The 27,631-nt window shown below is 27.8% G+C and overlaps 1 protein-coding gene across 9 annotated transcripts in view; it reads right to left on the bottom strand.

Moving 5' to 3' along the window:
- The window catches only part of LOC132931929 (oxidation resistance protein 1), a 158,263-nt gene that overhangs the window by 34,888 nt on the left and 95,744 nt on the right, over window positions 1-27,631 (bottom strand). For 7 of the 9 annotated variants that reach the window (XM_060998019.1, XM_060998018.1, XM_060998022.1 and 4 more), the window contains 2 exons: window positions 13,696-13,752; window positions 13,413-13,519 (listed from right to left, as the gene is read on the bottom strand). In XM_060998019.1, coding sequence (XP_060854002.1) covers window positions 13,413-13,519; window positions 13,696-13,752 — 164 coding nt within the window. Of the gene's footprint in view, window positions 1-9,613; window positions 9,817-13,412; window positions 13,520-13,695; window positions 13,753-27,631 lie in introns of those variants that run through there. The other 2 variants (XM_060998024.1, XM_060998028.1) reach the window with 2 other exon arrangements.

Consider the following 27,631-nt stretch of genomic DNA (forward strand, 5'->3'; position numbering starts at 1 on the left):
AATATATATATATATATATACAATTTATATTATTGTAAAATAACGAATTTCATCTAACATTATTATTGTTGATAAACTTTTAACCAAACATTATAGATAGCATTTATAAATGTCAAAAAAAAAAAATTTATTTAACATTATTGTTAAATGTTAATAAACTAATTAAACAATATCAATTTCAGTAATATAAAATTAACAATTAATATATTATATATATACACATAAATATAGATATTATAATAATATGATCTATTCAAGTTATCATCGTAATTGACTATTATAAAGAAATGGTGATATAGATATAATAATATTAGAAAATTATATGAAAGATTGAACCGATCGAGGGTATTCAGATTTTAAATAATGACTCAACATATAGTTGCTATATAGAAACTAAAACATGATGTCTGCAAATTGAAACACATGTTGATTAAATGGGTGTCAAAGCATTTTATGCATTTCCAATCATTATTGAAATCAATTGAAACACATGTTTGTAGGACCAATAACAACCTAAATCACAACACAACCTATTTCTTATTTTTATAGATACCTATTTAAGGCATGATAGATCTATATTATTAAGAAGAAAACTGCTTTAAAAAAAAACGTGCAGACAAAAATAAAATATGTTTATAAATTTATATACTTTTTTTAAATTCTTCATACATTTTGAATACTATTAATTGTAATCTTGTTTGGTTAATTTAAATGCAAATTAATTTAATTTAATTTTTATTAATCAATAAAATTGTGTATAATTATTTTAAGCATTTTTTTTATTAACTCCATCCGTCTCAATTAATATTAATAATTAATGCTCTACTATATACACATTGATTAACCCAATACATTTTATACCTTTTTGTTACCATCAGTAGATGAATGAATTTTCAAAAGAAATTAGAAAGATTATTTAAATAATATCAAGTCGAGGATACCAGTTTCTAAATATTTATCAGTTATAATCAGTGTCGTATAAAGGAGGGGTTTTAGGGCTTCAAACCACCTCTGAAATGTATGGCTGGTACGGGCATTGATTTTGGTTGTATAATTAATTGAAAATTTTATTTTAACCTCCCCTGAAATTAATTTCTATATACTACGCCACTGGTTATGATAAAAATGTTGTACATATAGGTATAAGGTATCATGAGGTATATACAGAAGTGACAAACTTGTAACCCGCGAGTCACATGTGGCTGTTGTCATTGTCAGATGCGGCTCGCGTCTTATTTATAAAATTAAAATTTACTTGTTATATTATTATTATTATGAATTTTTTAGGTATGCATTTATAAAAATGTATTTAATTTTAAAAAACGTATCTAAAAATATTTTTGCTCTTGGTATCATTGTATTTATCCATGTGGCCTACGAACTTATTCATGTTGGCCACCCCTGACATATTATACTATACTACTATAGGCACATATATGTTATTATGTGTTATTGAATTAATTCTCTAATATAAAAATATAAGAGATCTAAAAGTATTTAGCCGATGTACAACATAAAATAGATAAGAGATATATACTAATATAATATATAGTCATTTTAAAGCAACAATTTTTATATTCTGCTAATTTACAGTGTTTTTCTAATATGTATGGAATATAATATTTAAATATAATTTTAAAACTCCGAATAATAATGATTTAATAATATTAAATTAAACATACCCTACTTCACATATAAATAATTAAATCTTTTTGAACTATTGTCATAGAAAATTGAATAAATTATAATACAATTATTTATGTTTCATTTATGAATTGTAACTTAATCCTAATAAACTGTTGTAATCAAATTAGTATTTGATTACTTGAGAGATTTTATTGTAAGCCATTGCACAATGACAGTTTCTTTATTGCCACTAATTAATTGTTATCGTTTATCCTACTATTTCGACATATACCTGATAAATCATAATATTTTTCCATTTACTACTATTTATTGGGTTTCTTTTTTTTCTTACAATTTTTATGAATCACATTATACAATAAAAATATTGACTTGATCGCAACAAACAAAATAAAGCCACAAATCAAATACTATAAAATAATCCATTTATTAGTTATATAATTTTATAACTGATTAAACACGGTGTTCGATTTCCATTTTTCGCGGCAACGGGGAGGAAACGTAAATAGGGTTGTAACATAATGTATATCTAGAAGATCAAGCCACCAGTATAATTATCGAGTTTTATGAAAGATAATACGTTAATTTAAAAATATTACGAATGAAAGAAAACTATTTTAAACGCGTAATAATGGCTATAAAAAAATTATATTTAAAATAAAATTTAAAGTCATACCTACCGTTATTATAGCGTATTAAATGCTTACTCGTAGTACCTACCAGACAACAGTATTATAATAAAAAGTCCTATAATAATAGTTGTCAAATACAATTAAAAAATATAACATGAAGTGTACTTTTACTCTGCGGTCTGTATATTATGTAGATAATATCACTAATATCATCATGTGTGTTCCTCGTCATCGCTAATTATTATTGTATAGTGTATACATAGTCATAGGTGTAACTAGAGGGGGGGCTTGGGTGGGCTTAAGCCCCCCCCCAGAATTTTTGGGTAAATGTATGTGCTTATAAACATATTACTAATATGATATTAGTATTATTTTTGTCTACAATATAAAACAATATAATGTTTCATATAAACGAATAATCATTCAAGTCCATTGTAAACACCAATAGAAACAATAAATAATAATCTAACCCCCCTATACACTTAAAGGACTAGTTACGCCTATGTACATAGTATATTGTTATGCGTTCAGGTATATTAGAATAGCATACCTATATATATTATATATTTTTATATATTTGCAATGTGCCGATGTGACGAGGTGAACGTCTATGAAATTCGAAAAAAAACTTATGCAATATATAAAACTATAAAAGACATCTAATTAAACCAATATACGTGAAACCAAGGATGTGACTATATTTATTATACGTGTACATGGATCATTTATATAGTTGTTGTTATTATACGTTTGTACTCGTATACCTAGTACCTACCTATATTTTTATATAGATAAATCATTATTGACGAATAAAGGCTTCGGACGCTAACGGATATTCGTACGATGACAAGACGTATTATTATTATTATTATCGAGTCGCGATAACTCGAAGTTGAAAGGAGATAAAAATTCGCTTCGAAATATCTAACTCAAATTTATATTAATTTATATTTCTAGGGAAATAAAAAAAAATCGAGTTATCGCGTCTCGACTGTATAGCAAAATTAAACAATAATAATATAATTACGAACTACGGTAATTATCTGTACCACGGTAACTAGTAGGTAACTACTATGTACCCAAACATTTACAAGAGTTAAAGTTGTGATGTACAAAAAACTATATAATACTATACTATATAATACATTATGGTATTGTCTGTCGATGTATAATAGCGCAATATAGACGGGTCAAACCTCGAAATACAAATATTATACTTATAATATAGTAATAATATCACTATTCACAGATAAAGTTGTTGACGACGAGTGACACCTTTCTCAAGACTATGTATGAAACTTAACAACAGTCAGAAATTATGCTTATTGTACCAAAAAAAATTAAAATAGATCGTACAATTAAAAAATAAAAATATTATCTAATCTTGACTTCACGTAATTTTATGTTTGTTTTTGTGATAATAATATTATTACGGTGGGGATTTATTGCGAATGCCAATAAATTACGCATTGACGCACAACTATACTTATTTATAAAATGTATATTAATTATAATATTATCGACGCGGTTAAGATATGTTATTAATCGACGACGCGATAATAACATTGTTATATAATAATATTATATTATAATAATTGAATATATAGACGAGTGATAGGTTTATTAGTAGTATAATATGATGATGTACCTTACCTAGGATATTCTCAAAATTTTTCCTGAGGAGTCGTGATAATTTAACGTGTTATTATATTAAATTTACACAAACAAGGACAGTATAATTTATTTGTTTATAAGAATATTAATATTATTATTCAACACATTTTTTTGACTAGTTAATTCACCGTTGGTACCTATCATTATTTATTGTCTTAGAAATATATATTATTATATTGAAATCGAATTTACTTTATTCGTTATATTATACATTTATTTGTAGTAAATATATATTAGTATAGTAGCGACTGTATGATATATTATTATATTATTCATCATTATAAATTCAAAATATAATATATAGGTCATTCGTCAGCGGATATTATTTAAAAAACTACGTATCGTAAATGTGATACAAAAGATGTAAACCAGTTGAGTGTGTAGCAGGGCATATAATAAATCGATTGTATCGACGTACCTTCGGCTATGTACACATGAGCTGAGTCTTGATATCCCGGTTTTGTTTTTGTTGTTTTTTTTTTTAATTATTCGTTGCGTACTAGACCTCTACCTATCGCACGGTAATCGAACGAGTTACGTCGTCACCATAACCTGTCATTGTAGATCATTATCGCGCTTATCAGTGATCTCACTAGTCATAATGTTGAGTGTTGACATAGAACTCGAATGACATTATTTATATATTGTTGTTCTATAACATTTTATCATTATCAACACGGCTTAGCTTCAATTCATCGACGATTGAGCCGGAATGTTTAGTGTATGTATAAAGACTAATATTCTAACAGCTCTGATTAGTTTTTTTCTTTTTAAATTTACACCGAAATATGTGACTACACAATATAGATCCGGTTATACATATAATTACAACATTGGTTTGCCGAATATTTTTTTGCATTTAATCAATCGTGTTAAGTAAAATAAATTACATCAATCATGAGTGTAATTTATCTTTTGAAAAATTGTGAGTAAAAAATCTTTACTTCGAAAACCGTTTCACTCACGAAATTATATGATATTATACATAATTACACATGATAATGTAATAGTATATACAGTGATGAGTTTTTCTTGCCAATTTTATTTTTTTTAAGGTGTCCGTTTTAACTATCCTATGTTTAGTTATATTTGCTTTGCGTATTATACATTAATAATATAGGGAATAGAAGTTGGAAATTTTACTTTTAAGAGGTCAATTTTCGCAGCTTTTCATATATAGTGAGTAGTACGCGAGAAAAAAATACATGAAAAACTGATCTATCTGATTATTAATGTTTTTCGAGCTTTAAAATCAATAAAGAAAATGTCGAAATCAGAATCTATATAGAAACGAATACGTATTACAAATACTGTATTATATTAACCTAGATTTGAACATGGGTTAAATTCATAAGATCACTAATTTCATACAAGAATGAACTATTTATTGTCTGATTTGGTAAAATCAAACGGAATTGTCTTTTAACCAACATTTTACGATTTTATTTTTAAAATTCATTCAACGGAGATGTTTACGATACAACAAAGATTCTGGAAAGTGTGACTCTTTTTTTTATATAGAATCCTAAATCTAAAGAAGTTGATCGAAGTACAAGAATCACATAATTTAAAAATAAAACTCAATCTTAAACTCCAAGTTAATGTGTTTATAAATATAAAATATTATGATTTAATTCTATGCACTGGGTTATAGTATTGGGCTACAGCTTTCATATTTAGGTCATAGGTTTGTCGGAATCGAAAATAAAAACAGTTTTTTATTCGTGTATAATATAATATACAATATTAGTACAGCTGCGACGACTATAGGTTGATAAAACAAAACTGTTAACGTTAAGGGGACTTGCGACTATTATATTTTTAGTCAAAAACTATTCATTCTAATTATTCAAACAGTATAATATACGCCGCAACTCCTATTCCGATAACACTATCTAAAACATTTTCGAGGGAAAGACCGAGCTGTGTTTATCTTGGTCTTCTGAATTGAAATAAATGGGGTTTAAATATTTTAAGCTAACATTTTTAATCAACTAAAAATGAGCTTTGGTCAGTAAACTTACGGAGAATTCTAATATTTTTTAATAATGCAAATTGGAATAAGAACTGTTACATTCTGTTTCTGTATATGAATTATTAGAATTGTTCGTTTGAGTGAAAAATAAAACATTTTATCGTTATTACTGAGTAGATGTGTGTGTACATACTATAGTGCGTAAAATTTTAAATCGATTAATGTAGACACTTGTACTTCTATACTTGCATTTCACACTAATGAACAATGATCATTTACGAACCATGACTATAATACTATTTGTACATAAACACGTCATAATCAATAGCCGAATGCATGAGAAGTTGCCTATAAAATGCTCCTGAGAATCATGTAGTCGCGAGACTCTTTAAATGACTATGAGAAGTATACGTTCAAATTATTTAAAAACATTGAATCTCGATAAATTATGTAAAAAAAACGTCGTCCTTCGTTTGCGAAAATCTTGAAAAACAATTTTCAAAAATATATTTTAGACAAGAAATGTATTTTTAATTAGAAAGAAGTTTCAAACTTAAAGTCTTCCTCTTCTTACTAACAAGATTAAAGTACTTTACAAAGGATTCAACGAGGTTGATTTTGAATATTAATTACTAAAAAAAAAAAATTACAAGAAAAATCAATAAAGTACTAAGGCCCTATAACATTAAAAGACGTAACTGTTTTTTTTTTTTTAACAAACCGTACGGATATTGTCATCGAAACTATTTCGTCAAATATTAAATAAAATTATTGCATTTACATCTTATGCATGTATAAGGTTCTTTGTCAATCTTATCGAGTATTAATTTGTAAACGCCCAAGTGCGTATAATATGTATACGTATATATAGATGCACAAATATACAATAAACAATCAGTAACACATAGGACATTTTTACAACATAAAACAATTGATTTGCCGTGAAATTAATTAATGACGCTTAATAGCATGTACTGTTGTTCGCATAAACGTCAATTATTTGTCTAATATTTACGTTTACAGAAATTCAACTCGACAAGGACAAATAGTTCATATGAATATTTAAAATACCTAATATGTATGTACAAAATTAAACGCCATTTTAACCTAATGGCACAATATGGTAGTTGTACTAAATAGGTATAATGTTTTCGCAAGACAAACTATTGTCACGGACAGGCAAAAAATGTGTTTGTGTCTGTACTTAATCAATATATACCTACCTATTATATAATATCCTAAATTTAGTTTGAAAATATAACGTTTCGTGTCGTTTTTAAATGTTTTTTGTAGGATCAAATTTTTAGGCAATCTTTATTACATATATTTATTTGCGATTTTGGAATTACGATGTGGTTGGGTTCAAATTTTTGAAGCTTAAAAATAAACTTGTAAATTATGAATTAATTTGACTGTATTAAATTTATATATTATATTATAATACAATGAACTATTGAACGCGGCCGCGTCATATTGACTGTCAATTTAGGCTCATTTTACGCAAATAAATATCCGGACTTAATAATTTATACCTGTATGTTCAGAGCTTTAAAACGTATTTTATAACATTATAAAAGAAAATGTTAAAAAAAAATCGAATACCATTAAACAAAATATGTCAATAAATATAATTTAAGATTAATAATAAAAAGTAAACGGATATAATAGGTAGGTATATATATGTATAACGTAAAAAAATAATTACAAATAACATTGTTAAATACGTTTGAGGTTTTTTTAAGCTTTATAATATGTATTTGGACGCCTATATACATGACATGTATTAACATTCCAATAAAAATTTAAATTTAATTAATTTTGTTTAAGCCTTATAGATATGAAATATTCAAAATTGACAAATTTAAGTTTATATAGTTTATATTTACCAAAAGTTACAACACACAGTAATTATTTCTTCTATTAAATATAATAAATTATATCTATTACTTTAAGTTATGAACAATAATAATAATATTTGTTTTTAAATTGAAAAAAAAATTATATCGAATTTTTTTTGTACCTATGCGGTTATGGTGGCAGTAACTTGGCTACTTTTTATCTAATAGCATCATTAACACACACTATAATAAATCTATATTTTATCTCTTGTCAATTAAATCAAAATATATGTAGTATGTATTACACTCCTGTAACATAATATGTTGTCATGTCTATGGGAAATTTAAATAATACTATAGACTTATTTTATACCATATTATACTATGATTTGTCAAACACTTTATCTAGTTGATGTTATAATTTTTATTTCAACTTGTTTATATTATCTTGTTTTGCTCTTAAATTATTTTTAATATTTCTTATATTAAGTATTAAATTATATTTGATATTTTTGAATGTTTATGTTGAATAGTTATAAATTAGGTACTTTATGTATTTAGTCCTTGTATATTTCTACATCAAGTTTATTTACTACAGAGTACATATATTATGAAAATATCATTCGTTATTATACGTACTTAAGTAAGAATACTATACGAATAACGTGTATACAATATCGGACAATAAAGGATGGGTGTAATTTAGTATTTTATTTCGATACTCTAATAGCTTAGAGATATTCGAGGATCACGGTAGGCACTGTCGTCGTCTTCACGGTGAACTCATTTTGGGCCCTAACGTAAAATTATTGCCGGTCGTGTATGTGGCGCTCGAAAACAAGAATATAAAACACTATAATTTATAATACGTCGTACCTACGTGGCAGTGAAAATTATGGGGGAAAAGGGCGACAGTGTCGAGCCGAAACGATCTATACATAATATATAATACCGCCGTACGTACCTTATATTATATATCTATACCGAAATTCATGATGTACGCAAGACGCGTGAAGTATATCGATCATCCCTGGGCTCATATGACAGTAATAATAATAATAATAAAACGTCTATAATAAGCGTTGGCGACGACGACGATAATATAATATATATAATATTTTTATCCATATTATGATATTATTCTCGAGAATCGGCAAATAGTAATAATAATAATACTGTTGCGGCGTGATGCGTGCGTGTACATTACTGTATAAAATATATATTATGGTACACATATAATATTTTGTTTATAACCTTGAGCCATATAATATAATATTAAACAACGTACGGGCATTCGGTTATCGTTAAAAATCAATATTGGTGTACCTATAAACTCAGTATATATATATATATATATATTCGTGCAACGAAAAAGCTCGCAAAGGATGACTACAAGAATAGATTTACAATATATTATGTATTATTATAATATTTATATACACGTGATAAATAACATTCGATATTTATCAGGATAAAATAGAGGGAGAAAGAGATAGAGAATTGTAAAACTAAACAGCTGCTCCAGGCAAACCCTATTATAAACGTGCAGCGCAGTTAGGTTAGGTTTCCCCGACATACGGAAGAACTTGTCAAGATATTCGAATGGAGACAACGATGACGAGACAACTAATTGTATAGATGCGTAATTTGAAAAGCTTTATCACAATACTACGCATGTCGCATATGTATGGGGGTAGATTCTGCACAAGAAGAAAAGTGGAAAATTAAGGACGAGAGACGTCGAAATGGCGATTTTTACTCATAGTTTTTTTATTAATAATATAAATAAAACTGCTGTGAAGATATGACATAGTCGTGGGTATAAGACATCACACACTACACGAACGTACCTTTGGTATACCATCTCGAGCTCAGCCGCGTTTCAGTGAGTGTTTCGAGATCGATATGCGGTCCCGGCGGCGCTATGTTTGATATCGGATCATTTGCGACGATAACAATTAAAAACAAAAATTAACGCGTACGGACATCGAGCCGGAAAGTGTAGAAAACGATTATCGTTCCGGGGAGCGTACCAGTATTTTATAAACATTGAGCATACACGCAGGGGATAGCTGATCGATCGGTCCACCCTGTCCGAAATTAGCCCACAGCTGATAGACCCGCCGCCGGGTCGACGGCGCACGAACTTGCACGGTCCCGTCCGGGCGACGAAAGCAAAAGAGAGAGAGAGAAGGATAAAGAGATAGAGTGAAAGGGAGAGAAACACAAACGCACTACGCAGTTTAGTACAACCGATGGAAGATAAAAAAATTTTTTTTAAAAAGATTAAAGGCGCAGAACGTTTTAAATCGTACGAAACAACTAGTTTTCATTTTAAAACACAAATCAAACCCAATTAGCTATATTATTTTATACCTATACGTTTTTTAAACAATCCTTACCTGACCTTAAAAAATAAAATATGTAAATTCTAATTATAAAACTAGCTTAAAATTAATAAATTATCTATAAACCAGCAAACGTTTAAATAAAAATAATATTTGGTATATTACTATTTTAGGTACTTAAAATTGTTAGCTCATATCTATTACATACTATTAAATACCTGCAGAGGGCAGACCAGGTAGGTACGTAAAAATTACAATTAATGTTGTGTTGAATCTAAAATTTATTTAGTTTAAAATATGAATATTAGGCTAATAGAAACTCCATTATTACTTTATTACTACATTATACCCGACCATTTAATTTAATATATACAACGCGTATTTAATGAACCCTTGGTACGTTTGTTATTAATTATACAACTATGAAATATTTTTGAAGCACAATAATTATATTATATTTTATATGTATAGTCGTGCACTTGGAGTAAACCGAATTAAAAAAGCTAATATGAAAGTAAAATAGTGATTATATTTGAATTACTAAAATGCCTACTTTCGCACGTCCTTATAGTATTATAAATAGTTATATCGTGTGCTCGGCTATAAACAAAAGTACTAAATTAAAAATTATATTTTTATCTGTTCATACTAATAAATGTAAGTTCAAGTAAATAATTTTACTAAAAGCTCTTGTATAGTTGTATATCCGTATATAAATAAAATCAAGTATAAACAAATAAAAATTTGAATACTCCAGTTGATTTATATTGTTATTCATTTTAGAATTGTATTAAATTAAATATTAACATAAACAAACTATACTGACAAAATACACAAAAATGTATGTTGTTTTATCACTATAATTTCCCTCGCTCAACACATTGTTATCTTTAAATATTATATATTCGGAAAACAAATTTGCAAATTTTATTTTAAATTACTAATTATTATAGAATTGTTAAAAAAAAAATTATAATATTATGATAACATAAATTTATAAAAAGATATAAAAATACATTGGATAATTAACATATTATTTGTATAATATAGTCATGAATCACGATGATAAATGTTATTTGTATGGAGTGTTACGAATTAATTTTGTAATATTGCAAATAAATTGAAACGTGATCATACCTTTCAATAATAATGGTATGTAAAAATGTATTTTTAGAATTTCGAAATCGAACGCAAGTGACTAGTGTAGTAGTGTCTTCGTTAAAATAGTATTTTTTTTAAATTTAATATTACACTCAACAAAACTAATGGTAAAATTATCAAAATATGATCTGACTTTAAAATATACCAGCTGGTTCAAATTTAAAATTTATAAATCAAAGGATTACTGCTTAAATTAAATTTTGAGTACACTTTATGCCCGGATTATGGTAGGTATTCAATTCTACACAAGATGATTTGTTTTAATAGTAAGTCATATGTTTTTAGAATTTTTGTTTTGGAAATTTAAGAATTTCATAATATCGTATAATTACATTGTCAAATTTTGATTTTTAAATGGTTAGTATAGTTACATTGTAATATATACTTTTGGAATTAGGACGGAACTATGTCTTATTTTTTCTAAAAATATCATTGTACGAAAAAAACTACAGGATAGTGTTATAGACATTCATACAATTAAATAACAGGAAGCCCGAACAAATGTATATGAGTAGTAAGTCGTTATAGATATGTTCGTGTTTTCATTAAAGAAATACATGTACCTATCAATAAATATATTGCCCGGTATCGGTAATCGTGAATCTTGTTAGTGGTTATGATGTGTTGGACTTTTATAAGGAAATATTAAGTAGAATGATTTTCTATTAAAATTTGCAAACTATTGCTATAGGTAAATGATTAGTTAATTGCTTGGAAAAAAACATTTATAATTAAAACAATAATAATATATTATACGTAATACTGTAATGTTTTGGTTGAATTACTTATTTAATTGACAAAAATGTTATCTGCGCGTAGTAATGAGTAATAAGAATTAACCAATTAACTATCAAGGAATTATATAAACCATGAATCACGTGCACATTAAATAAATAGCCAATATTATACGAGAATCACTTAGATGCATCATACTCAGATAATATATTAATGAATAATTAATAACCGTTTATATTTTTACATTTTATTAAGCTTTTATTATTCAAATACTGTTTTAAAAATACGTAAAACGTACCTTTACTGTCAACTGCCCACACGTGTAAAAAATCAAACTGAATATCTACCAATACGTTTTATTTTTCCTTAGATTTCCAAACATAATAATATAATGATACGAATACGCCGTACACACGTTGAGATGATTCACTTAAGTAAAATAAAATTGTCTTATCCGATTCATTTGTTTGATTACTATTATACGAGTATAATATTATATTACGAAAACACCAACCCGCGACGCATTATGTTAATAACGAAAACAAGTATCTTGTTTCAGAGTATAATAATTAAATAAAATTGTCACTGTTTACAACTTTTCTGTAATGAAACAACATCATAAATGCTTAGGGTATGTTTTTGATCATTAACTTAAGCTACGAACTATTAAAACGTTGTGTTACCCTCAGCAAAACGTTTGTTCCGCAAAAAGTACATTTTTTCCATATTATTATTATAAACAGTGTTGTAATTTTTAACGTTATCTAAAACCTTATAGTAGATGTTGATATATATATATATATATATTACATTAATGTTCAGGAATTAAAAAATATAGAAATAAGAAGTAATGATTATTTACTGTGAAATTGTTCATTGGCCCTGTTAGTAGATCTCAATTTTTTCAATTAAGTTTACAACGATAGTATTCGGGTGTTTTATACCTAAACTTGGGAAACCAACAACGTTTTACACTACCTATTTTATATATATATATACGTAATGAAAGCTAAAAACCAGCAGACCATAAATCACTAAGGATATTTAATTAACTAAAGGGTTTTTGGGTTCGACAGGTCTAGGACATGGGAGGGTCAATTAGTGTTTAACTGACCCCAGGCAACGCGCAATTAGGTAAACGAGGCGAAAATTCAAAATCCATAAACACCGTTAGTGACGCATATTATATAGTGTAAATATATTTTGTATCATTTTTCACGATGTACCGCTGAGATGCATTATGCCGTTAAAAAAAATTTCATTTGTATGTCCGCATCCCTATCGTTTGTAATAGCGAAGCATGAATGTTTTGGTTGGTTTTAACTTTTAATTAATAACCTATGTAGTTAAAATTATTCTATACAGTACTCAAATTGAATTTCGAAAAACGTATTAAAATACTCACCTCTGTTAAGTTTATCGACACTCTCGAACCTGCCCTCGACTTTACTCCGCAAGGAATCCAAGTCGAATGGCGACGAGAGGCCATGGTCAACGCTTCGACTCTTTCCCCTGAAAATCAAAAATACCATACTTGATTATGAATAGGTATAACTTATTACTACAATGTGACAATATAAATTTTCATTATTGCCGGATTAGATGGTGTTAGCGTATTGGAACAATAAAAAAAATTAAACAATAATAATGGCAGTAATATCTATAATGAACAATAAAAATATTAGTACCTTTTATATGGAATACGATCGTCACTCGAAGCACCAAAATCAGAATTTCTTCGAGAACTGTAATGGAAAAAATAAAATGACTAACTACAAAATAATAAAATAAATAAAAACAATAAACGTGCATTTAATACAATAAATGTAAATAATAAACTTAATAACTAAAAAATAACTATCAAAATAAGCCAAGCAACTGCGGGGTAGCTACTAAAAGTATTATACACTTGCACACTTTTACAATATACACAAACTAAGTATAAATTTAGAATATTATTATGCTTTGACCAAACACTGCACGTGAACCGAATGTGTGTTGTCTCTTGCTCTTTTAGAATAGGTACAATTCAATTGTATATACCAATATACCACTGTACATATAGTAAACGCGTTAGGCCACTATTATATGTTTTATAATCGAAAAAATTGATTCGCACAGTTAAAAATTAAAATATATATGTGGGAATTAATGGTACCTAGAATATTATTTTCTCTATAGAAATTCCGGCACCTCTATGGACACATATTATAGAGAGATGAACTATCGTGTGGTGTATTTTCTACAGTTATTTAATACGTTTTAAAAGTATCAGCATCGAAATATATTGGTAAAAAACTAGAAAATACTGAAATTATATTAGGTATTCGCAGTTTCATAGGAAAGCTCTTGTGTCGTGCTTGTTAGGGTATGGACAGCTAAAACGTCTACGAAATCATCGCAACGTCATTCGATGGTTTGATTTTATAGTTACCTACTTGTATAATGTTAGATTTTTCGTTTATTTTCGTTAATTTTTTTGAACCTTATAAACTTTAACTGTTGTTATTTTTATAGTACCTACTATAGTATATACATATTCAAAATATCTTAATATAATCATCAAACACGAAAATTCACTTATATTCGATACAAATAGAGTATGTATATATAATGTATATGTATGGTATTTGGTTATGACAAAACACCGTACGATCGGAACGTCGGGTAGGTACTCTCGTATTAAATGCATAAAAAAAAACGTAAATACAAATATCGTAAAATAATTGGCCTATATCTAGTTTTAATTATTTTCCTACACAATAATGTTATTGGTCTCGATAAATCGGTAAAAATAGAACATTAAAAACACATTAAACTGTAACTATAGAGGTACGGCAAGTAAATACATACACGCACACACACACATGTATATTTATTCATATAATATTGTATACTATAACCAACGCAAAAAATTTAATAAATAAAGTAGCCAGAGTTTATGACCACCGAGACTCATTAAACAAAAACTGTACAACACACATAACATAAAGGTTATATATACCTAATACCAATAAATAAAATAATACAGTTGAGTAACGATATACATCATAACGGCGATAGGCGTATTATAGACGTAATAAATTTAGTGCGATTTTTTTTATAGTTTCGTTCACTCGTTGTATTATATTATAGGTATCGTCTATTTTTCGTCCTTATAATTCTTACCACAGTCTATATCACGGAACGCAACAAAGCACATGTAATAGATTTTTAAGAAAATAAATACGATACGCATCCCTATGGCATGTATATTACAAGTCATATAACTTCTCGAACGCTCGATTTTTAATCGATATGTATTGATACACTTCAATTTCTGCCTTGGAAATCTCGATATGTTATGGCTACGCGGCTACAATTACACATCGTATCAGAACGCGATAACCTATACTTAAAGGTACAAAAATATAACATACTACAATAAGCATTATTTTTTTGATCGAGTTGAGCAGTTGGGTGTGAAACATTTTTAGTAGGAAAACGTGTAAAATAAATTGTTATTTAGCATTAATAGTTTACTTTTTTTAATTATACTAATACAAATAGTGCAATCAGTGTAAAACCTGGTACACCTACCAACCTACACCTAATAACAGTGAAATGTCGGTTTGCAGTTGTAGTTTGTTAACACGTGCTATAATATAAAACATTTATACACGAGATGATTTATTTAATGTAAGACACTCATCAGTATTTAAAAAAATATTTTTTTTAAATAATTTTAGGTCGTTACGAAACAACTTTTTTCTTAAAATGTTTTATACTTAAACATTCATTTTTGATTTCATATTTCAATTTTTATAATCTAATCTGTACCATTCCACTTCGCTTATCTCAACTTTAAATACGTAATACGTATAAATCCTTAAACTACTTATTCAAAATTCGATTTTGTATACATTGAAGTACTCCAAAAAATATTGCGCTTTGGAATAATAATTGAAGAATTAAAAAGTGTATTTGTCAATAAAAAAAGTTAAAAAATAAAAAATGATAACGATACAAAAAAGGTTGTAACTGTTTAACTTTAACAACATAAATAATGTAATTTTTTTTTTTCAAAAACGTTAATAGTATTTTGCGTTAAATGTATCACCCAGTATGCACTTCAATAGCATAATGATGTATATTATAATGAGAACTAGAGCAATTTCACAACATGTTTGTAATATTAGGTAGATATATGTATGTACCTATTATATTATTCCTGTTTGTAAACAGTTTTGAAATATTATTTTTAGATATACGATCGTATTACGTTTCGCGTTTGATAATGAAAAATAAAGTTTTTTACATTTTTATGCATATTATTAGTAATTATAAGAAATAATATTATCAATATTATATTATAAACTCGAATGGTCGATGTTATTTCATACTATACCTCCGTTCATGTAATACTTGCACTCATGATATAGTTCATATATTAATGCTGTTTTACTTATACAGCATATTATTATATATTGTTTTCATCATACGCGGTCAACGATGACTATTATTATGATAATATTATGATATATGATGAGGTACCCGCGGTGCTGCCGACAACGCCGCTTTCTCCGTGAAATAAGAATAATATTCACTGTACATATTTTTTTTTTCCACTAAATTAGCGGGCACCGATAATATAATATGTAATTATTTCTGTCATTGTTGTTTCAGAAAACATACCTTGACTGTACATAGAAATCGACGAGTTATAGACACTACAACGTCAGTGGCGTTATTGTTTCGCGCTAGCTTATATACATATAAACAATAATACATACGCGCACAAATGAGTATATAATATTATATTATATATATAAATATACAGTATATTCATATGGCATACACATATTATATAGGTGCCATAGTTATGCAATTCGATAATGCAAGGATTTTCCCTTAGACGAGAAGGGATGATGAACGTGTAGAGCAGGTGTATCTCGGGGGGGGGGGGTGTACGGTTGTGGTTGTGTATAAAAACATTTGTAAGAGAAAAAAATGTGTGTAGGACGCCGGAACTGTACGCGGGTGATGGAATAAATTAAACGCCGGTGCTAAGAATTTATCACCATTTTTAATGGAAACGGATTTTCGTAGCAACATTTTTCGGCAATTACATGACGCGCGTAGCCCTCAGCTGCTGTTTTTGGATTACAACTCTTCCGCCACCAGTCTCCGTGTACACATTGTGTATACATCTGCGTATTATATAATATTGCAGGTATGCAGCGCGCAATAAATATATTCAGTGTATTTGTATATATACTCTCATTTCTTCCGCTCAACTGTATTACGAGGACAGATTTTACTAGAATTTTCATCACTCGACATTTTTTTGGTACTGGTCTGTTATCGACCCACTAAATACCGTTAGTAATAAGTTCATATTATTATATATTTATTTTTAAATAACCATTAAATATAAAAATATTATTATTATTAAAAATTACAAAAAAAGACTATGATCAAATATTTAAAAAAATTGTACTTATTATTTAATTTAGGAGTATTACGGTTTATAAATTAATAATACAAAGGATGCCATAATTCTGAAATATAATACAATTTGGTCTAAAGGATCTTTTTCAATATGCTTTGGCTGCCACGTGAACTCTATCAAATAGGACTCAAAGACATTTTTGTCAGTACCACGACGTTATTTGTTTCTTCATTTTGAAATATCTTAAATTTTCCATACATTTTTGTGAAGCTCGCTTCAGAAATAAGATCCACAAAGTTGTACTTTTGATTAAATTAACCACAATGATAACCTACCTTTGTACAATTTCTAGTATTTCGAAAATATTTATCGTCAGCCATAGTACCGCAATAACAGACCAGTACTTGCCTATTTTTTTTTTCAATTAATATTATAGAATGTTTCAATACATAATATATCTCTGCAATGAACAATAAATAAATAAAACACGAATGAAGATACATCTCTGCAGCTTTCGCGGCATTGCCCCAATTCAGCGATAACGATATCTATATAATACAGCACATGTAAGTATGTACATATAATATGTATATATATATGTTATATGCCCCGCGACAGGAAACAGACCGTGTCCAAAATGTCATAAAACTCCCTACTCCGTAGTGAAACTATAAACCAGCGGGTTTCACGTTATATTCTATCAAACACTTTCGAATCATTATAAGCAATATAAGTGGATATATATATATATATATATAAAGAAAGAAAAGTATTATTTGTATACGCGAAAATTGCTAAGTATATAATATTATATGTAGCTTTATAACTATATACGTTTTATACATACATTATAAATCCTCAGCCTCGAGCATTTCAAATTTTGAAAAAATTGTTACTTAAATATTTAGTACGAAATTCGTAAGCACTTGCACAACCGTTTCTGAAATTTGCACAGCATTGGTTCAACATTTTGCCTTGCTTGGTCATATGGATATATCATTACTGTATGTATACTTATCAATGGCCAAATCAACTCTTTGTGTTTATTGTTTATCTTATCAAGAATGATTTTACCCTCTCATCTTCACAGATATCCCTCGCTTTTTACGTCTGATATCGTAATTCTAATTTTAGAAAAAAATCACACCTATATTTAGAGCTATTAAATAATTATCCTGACTTAAGATTTATTATTGGTAATTAAATGCACCACTTCACATTTTGATATAATATATTGTTTTCTATAATCTTACCATTATATTGTCTGTATGGTAACTCTACACTTATTAAAAAAAATTGTCTACTGTTGTTTTCTTTCTTTTTTTCATGTAAGTACGTCCTTTGCATACTTTTATTTTATAATTATTTTCTTTTGTTTATCAACATTTTAGATTTAATTTAAGTATAGTATCATCTATTATTGGGCTTTTTTTCGTTTTATTCAAATGAATAAATTATTATTATTATTATTAAATATTGTAAGTACAAAGTAAAAGATGATAGACCTGACAAAATATTACACAAAACCGAAAAATACGAGTGAAAGATTTGATCAAATTATTATATAGATAGGTACACTGAAAAACGTATATGAGTCGACATTTCATAAATTATAATATTATAATACTATACAAGTCTTCCAAAAGTTGTATGACAAAAGTTGTGGTAACGATGATGCACTAACGTAATCTGCACAATTGTTGTCACTTGCAATTTGAAAGACTCTGTATAACTTTATTATATTAGCAAATCGTTTCACAAAAGTTATTACTTATACCTATATTGGTTTGGCTATATCAATAAATACTATACTACTATACCGTCGTAGTTTATTAGGACTGCAGTGCGTTCGCGCGAAACAGAGTAATATATAGAAATAACGTCCGCCACGTCTTCGTAATTGTATTATAAGAAGCGTAAAATGTGCACAAGAAAATATATCGACGGTGGTTTTGTTGCGCGTCTCGTGTAATTATATATATAATATATTATATAGTGTTCAATTTTGTTCAAGTTTATGAACAGTAAAATGGTATTACATTAGCCGCGCTCCTTGCAAATGACGCACGTACCCATATATTAAAAGAGATCGCAGGCTCTGTTTTCACTCAGTGCCGTCGTCGAGAAGAAAATTCGTACATACGCTAATACAATATTTCACAGTAATAATAATAATATTTGAACATAATTAATAACCATATACATCATTAATAGGACTTATATGGGTATATCTCGTTATAATTTGAAGCGATAGTATAGGATCGATATGTATGCAGTATGCTTGTATAGCACCGCTTTCTCCATTTGGAAATAGCCGATATTTTAGGGTAGTGATTAATTATTACAAAACTCTATTTTTCTCTGTAAACTATAAGTGTTTTTTTTTGCATCTGTCATTACCTTTTAGGGAAGTAAAAATGCTTCGTTTTTTAACTTTGAGGGTGGTTTCTGATAGCAAATGGATCTAGTTGATACTTTGTAGGAACCAAAAGTAAACATTTTCATATATATATATACTTTTCTTAATAATCAAGAGAAAAGTTTGTTTTTAGGAAAAACGGGAATGTTAACGGTAAATCAGTTTTCGTCAAAATAGTTTAAAAACAAATAACTGTAAAAACTTGAAATTTTCATGAAATAATTATTTGATCATTTTGTACACATAGTATAAAATAATAATATACAATAAAACTTGCTCGGTCTAAAAGTTTAAAAATGTAATACAAGGTTCAATATAAGTTGTTCTTATATATTATAACATTTATAAAAATACATAAGCACGTTTATTTTCTAAACATTTGAATTTAGAATTTTGACCATATTCGCCAAAATCACAACATTTTCAGATTTTGTTGTATTTATAAATTCATAAAAAAAAAAATTTGTTTTTGTATCTTAGATTTGAATATTTAACAAAAGGTTTCCCATGAGTATAGTTCATTTGGAAACCAAAAATATAGAAATAAACAAAATTATTTTTAAAGACATTTAAAGTTTAAATTTGGATGAAATTACATACTTAAACGATAAATAATGTTGTTAATTATTTTGCTATAATTCAAAAACATAAATATTCATGGGAATTTAAAACTATTGTATGTGTTTTATGGATTTCATAATACGCAATGATATTTTCAAAGTGTATTGATTAATTTTAAAATATTATCTATTTTTATATTATGGTATCCATCACACCGTTTTACGGTATTTATAGTTTACTCAAAGTTAATAACAATTATATAATTTATTATAAATATATATAATTACAATAATTAAATATTAATAATATAATTAATGCAATGTTTTGCAAAATAAATTACTTTAATAGTAATATCAAAAAACATATCATGAAATGTATACTTAGTGATATTATAAGGTAAGGTTAACAGATCGTCTCCGCTTAGAATCGTTTTTTGTATACAATAGAATATCATTGAATTCAAATTTAACACATCCATTATAGAGTGACCCCCTGACACCCACTACAGCAAAGTGGTACGTACTTACATTTTTTTGTTGTACTGATATTTCTTTTAGGTCTTTACTGTAGCTTAAAATAAATGGTAACCATGTTATTTTTTTAAATTTTATTTAGTTGATACAGTATTTCTTCAGATTTACTTAATTCTCTATATGATATTAAAAAAATATTTTATCGCCAACTATTCTTTTATGTGTATTTATGTACGAGTAGCACATTCTTTTATGTGTATACACATTGACGATGTCATACAAATTGTCGTTCTATTACTTATTTGTACATTATTCATCTCCAATTGTACACTATTTTTATTTTTTTTAGGTTTCGAGCGGAGTTATTAATTTAAATTTAAATTAACGACTAAATTAATACAGTTATATATTTCATTGGGTTGTTTAAAGTTTGATAGATAAGTTATGACGAATTTCTGAATAATCTATAGTAATCCTATATAATCACAATAAGTATTTCAGATTATATTATATTCTTCAAAAAATATATACATTTAGTCATTGATTGTGTCACGTTGCAGAAAATGACTTGTACCTACGCACAAGTATAATGATTAGTATTATATACTAAATTAAATGCCGCATAAAAACTTGCAAACACGATAAATCAGTAGATATCATGCCATTGGGCAGGAATGTAATTTGAGTGGAATGGAGGAAAGGTAACCACGAATTTGAAGAATGGACTTATCCGGCATAACAAAAATAACTTGGTGAATAGACCGTAGTTTATAACTCTTTTTTAAAATTTATGATAGGTACTGTAGACACGTATATAAAGAGTTGATGCATTTCATTTTCATTTGTACTACATTTATTTCCGGGTTTCTTATCAAATGCGTAAAACTGTACAAAATACGAATCTATTACATTATGAATGATAATTCAAGGTAGGTATATATATTATACATAGAAATTCATGTATTATTATGATATCAGTGCTGGTTACAACTTTAGCAGTAATAAATTACCTATCACGATTTTTAAATTTTGTTTACATAGACAGTATTCGGTAACAATAAAATACATACTCTCGAATATGAGTTTATTCAATAGCAAGATAAAATTATTATTTTGAACGAATAATAACACAATATTTTAATAATCGAAATGATTTTAAATAGATAAAATCAAAATATTGGATAACATTGGAGTTATGTAATTTATAAAATATAACAAGTAATAAGTTTAGAGATTGTAAAATAACAAATTAAAAGCAGTATAGTAATAAAAAAAATTATTGTTTTTTTTTTTTTTAATAGTTTTATGTACGCATAACGACATAGGTACCTACATAAAACCTAATTGAACAACACTGCGGCGGCATGTATTACACTCGTTCATAACCTTGGTCGAAATATTGTAAAATCTCATAAAAAAAGAAAGGTGGGTAGACAATATAATCGAATATTAAAATAAATTGGCCTGCTTAATGTATACTTGAGGGGCAATGGTTAGAGTATAAAAATATTGCAATCTGCGACCCGTATAATAATCGCCGATGGATCACGAAAAACCGAATTTACCCCCTTTCGCCACCAAAAGCCGAGTTTATACACGGCGTCTTGAAAGTTTAGAAATCCCATGTATTTATGCGTAGGATTCGTTACGCGTATACTCGATGATTTAAGATAACAAACGATCGATAACATATTTTATGAGCGGTTACACATTTAATTAATTTCACGATAATCGTTGCATGTCAACACATCGCGACGCAAACACACAATATTAATATTAACATAATATTATATTTATCAATTTTAAGCGTTCTAGATCTAGACCCACTGCATAATAATACGATGTATTTAATAATATTATGTATGCGGGTGATCCGTTTATCGTAAGACGCTTATAATATAAATAACACTAGAGTTTTTGAAAATATTTTTATACATAATTTTAAGTATTTTTTAATTTCATATTCCAAAGCACAATATTATAAGAAGTATTTTGATATATAAATATCAAGTTTCAGACAAATAGTTTATTAGTTATAAGTGTTATAGTTATTTGAAGTTTACATAAGAGGAGTAGTAGACCACAATTTTGTGGTATACTTTTGTACGCCACTCTTCCCCGCTCATACAAACTTTAAACGCTTATAACTCATAAACTACTCGTCCAAAATTTGAGTTTTATGTATCGAAGTACTCCAAAAAATATTCTACAGCAGCACTCGAATAAAAAATTAAAAATGCATATAGTCATTCAAAAGTCTTTTACGACTTCAAATCATGTAAAAAGAAAAAGTATTTTCAAAAACGTTAATAGTTTTTGAAACAATAATGTATATCTTGCGTTTAATAAATTACTCGGTATTTAATAAAATTATTGAATTTACCTACATTTTCATCCATTTTACTTTTAATTCAATAAATTTCTCATCCATCATTGAAAAGACCAAAATATATACTACCGAGCTCAATATAATATTATATTACTATTATTTATTTTATATGTAATATATTATACCTATATATCCTTGTACAATGTGCATGTATATCAGGTATATCTATATATACGGTTTGTAAACGTTTTTTAATACTACGTTTTTATATGATGCTATATAATGTAAAAATGTAGTTATATATAATATTATGTATTATATTTATTTATTAAATGTGCACAGTAGTGGACTTAACCTCGCCACCGTTCTCATATAAAAAAAAACCGTATTAAATTTGACCCCTTTATATTATGGCTTATTGAACTACGATGATCGATGACTTTATAATAGTATATATATTTTGTAATTTGTGTAGGCAATACCGAATAAATTGTATAAAATTAATGCTACAGTCGAATTTTTCTGATTACAAATACAATCTGATACAATACCAAGTAATGTATTTGTATAATGTATTTATAACAGTGCCTTCTACAAATATATCATATAATGTATTGTTAAAATCCTATATATAAAGAAAGTTTCGAAAGCTGCGTAATAATGGCGCATGGTGTAGGGGGTGGGAGGATTGCGCTGGCCCGATTGCGATCGCAACATTTTCCAAATTTCTTGGTGAAGTTGTACTATATCATGATTATTGATAGCAGTAGATATATGTTCTCAAAGATTCACAATCACCAATAACCGTTTTCGCGGGCCAATACGTCACGCGCAGTGTACCTACTTATACGTGAGTATGCATAATTTAATATTTATATTGTATATTATATATAAGTGTATAGAACGGATATAATGCTATTATACTGCGTGTATAATACATATTATAATATACTCAAAGCGTACCTATATAATAGTACCCACGTAATTGATTACAATTTTCTCGATCAACACAATGTTTTTACGACGATACATTATATCGTAGTTTTACTGACGGTATATACACTGCAGTGCCTTGTTCGCCGGTATAATTTGTAATGTGAGGAAAAAAAAACACGTGACGACATCGCTGCGCTGTATTGTGTTGCTGGAGACTGTGACGGGGATCGGAGGGGCTTAGATTAATTTATATATATATTATATACACCTATACGTGTATATTATATATAATATTATGGTGCGGGCGACGATAAACGGAAAACGAGAGAAGTGTAACAGCAGTTTTGGACGCCTGTGCAGCAACAACAATTTTGCAAAAGTGTTCCGGGACATTTATCATACTTAAACGTGACAGCAGGTATGTATATAGCGCAAAAGTGTGGTGTGACGAACGCGGCGAGGGCTAAATGCGATTACATAATATATATAATATTTCGAATTCACAGCGAAAACGCGTATTTCTCTCGTATAAGCTTCCGCGTGCGATGGCCGAGGTCTGTTCGGCGACACGGCGACGACGATGCACGTATACAATAACTTAAATAACCAGTACGATGGTTATAATATTTAAACAATAAAAAAATACACAAATATTATACATATTCATACTTCTTATTTTTTAGACGGGGTCACGTCTACGATTGCCCTAAAGTTTTGTATATTAGTTATTATATAAAATAAATATTTTAGTGATAACTGTTATGATGTTATATATGATGGCATACGGTTAGGAAAACGAAGGCGTATGAAACGGCATAAAGCGTAATAAAAAATATATATATATTTTAGATTTAGGCAATAGGAAATAGTATAATAACGATAACTAACTAATAACTAAATATGTTATATACAATACATTTTATAACAATTATATATTTATAATCAATTAAAATTGGTATATTCAAGTATTTTCTACTTTTCAATAAATTATCCCTTTTTCTCTCTCTTCTTCATTAAACTTATAAAATACATATGAATATAAAGTCTATCATATGATCATTTATAAAAAAAATAATGAAACATAATTTACTATTAAATTATACTTAATATTTTTTTTTAGTAAACAGAAACCAAATAATATATCGTTTGAAATAAGAAGTGTCAATAAGAGCGGAATGCGTTATAGCTTTAATATAATGATATCCGAGTGAATTATTAGGCCAAAATTTGCCATCCCTTAAAATGTTGTCACTCTAGGCTCGTGCTAGGTTCTGCACCTATAAATACGCCCCCGTTTGTCCACCGACGTCGTTCCATAAAATGGACTCCCCACGATTCGGTTGCAAGGCGAGTCAGGTCATAAATTGCAGTATTAATACACGGTGTGCAAATATACGGTTGATTGTATAAAGTGAATAAAATTCGTACGAAATATATTAGCCGTGGGCACGCAATAATAGTTATAGGTGTGATAAATACTCGCCAAAGTTTATGCTTATTTTAATGACAACAAAATATATATTGAAATCAGTCTTAAAAAATAATTTTATTGGTCAAGAGCGTTTTATCTCTGCGACGACAGTATCTTGAAAATCATAATTCTACATCGATAAAGTATTCCATTTATTTCCACGTGGTAATTAATTATGACTATGATAGTGTATATATATAATATATATATATAGATTAATTAACTAATAAAGAAAAAATACTGTAAACGAGAATAAAATCTTAAACGTTATATAAAAAAATAAAAAACAAACATGGATCACGTTTCAATGATGACTATCTGAAAACAGCATAGATATATTATTATACCGTAATCCCAAATATTAAATAAATGACGAAAAACCGATAAATCCGGTTTACAGTCATATTATAATATTATTGGTTATAAATTAATTATTCTGAATGATAATATATGTCGTACAGTTATTAATACTTTAAATTACTGCAAAATAACTAATAAGTACACCAAATGTACATGATTCATAATGATACGTTATTTAAAATTATAAAAATATAATAGTATAGATAATATATTGATATAATACGTATATATACGTTGTCACTTGGTCTAATGATTAGGTCTTCCGATTGAATATTTCCAAGTGTCAAACTATAACCATTATACGTCGTCTTAACCCTATCAACTTCATTTGTATTATTCAAGGCTTAGATCTGCCCCATACTAACGTCTAACACTGAACAGTGACATCTGTGATCATGAATTCATTATACATATATGTCCTTAACTAATCTAATCTCTATATCCAAAAATCTTGTTGTAACTCTTTAAAAATTTTATGTTCCCTAAAACGTAGTACACCCGAACACAAATGATGTGCTTCTTTTTAAACTCTTTATTGTCTCCTTGTTCGTACAATTAGTGAATATGGTTCAAAGCTGTGGGATACTCATAGTGGCAGTTAGAAAATTAAAATTTCTTAGCATGCAGCTTTCTTGTTCAAAATTGATTATCCACTGCATGACTATGACCCCCGTCATCCATAAACTCAATTTAGTCAATTTAGTCGACCACAGACTTTCGGACAATATTGACTTTCTGCAGAAACTTCTCTCCAATAAAATTGATTGCCTTAATACTTACCAAACTTAATTTTAATATTCCATATCAGATTACCCTTTCTAAAAGAATTTTTTTTACTTCTTTTTCGTTCTACTATTACGAACTATTAATGAATCCATGAATAGGCACCACAGTATGTCTAATGCCAATACTAATCTTTCTTTCTTTTATTATTTTTTTTCTTTTGTATTTAATTCAACTTTCAATATGCACTTTATTTACTCGCCTTGTCTTTATTTATTATATTTATTATTATTATTATTTTTTTAATTTAAAATAGTTTATTATGAACATATTATTATTTCCTAATAATTTTTAAAGATTGAAAATTATATGTCGCAATATATCGCGTAATATTTAATAATTAAAAAACTGCACAATACCTCGGAGCAATAACCGCATAAACCCGATTGAATTTTATAATATGTATTTGTGTTGAATTTAATAGCTTACAGTTACTGTGTTTAATTTAAAATAATGGAGAGGGAAAGAGCTTGATGTGTTTACTTAAATCTGTATAGTTAACGGAAATAACAATATTTTTTTAATTTTCCTTTTTTTTTTTGAACAAATGAATGAAAAAAAACCGCAAACATATAATTAAATATACCAACACTTTATCTATACATAGTGTATATTATATATTATTATGTATCACGAGTGGTTTTTCGACAAATTTATATACATATGCGTTTGGAATATGCAGCAAACCGTTACAAATCTATCGGAAGAAGTATATATATATATTTATATATTTATATATATATAAATGGGATTTTAAATTATTTGCACACTACACTACGGGATCCAGTCGGATTGGTCGGGATTTGAGGGCGAAAAAACCCAGATAGAGTGCAGGAGAGATACATCACGCATATCATACAC

This window comes from Rhopalosiphum padi, chromosome 1 (genome assembly GCF_020882245.1).
Source record: "Rhopalosiphum padi isolate XX-2018 chromosome 1, ASM2088224v1, whole genome shotgun sequence".
NCBI classification, from domain to species: domain Eukaryota; kingdom Metazoa; phylum Arthropoda; class Insecta; order Hemiptera; family Aphididae; genus Rhopalosiphum; species Rhopalosiphum padi.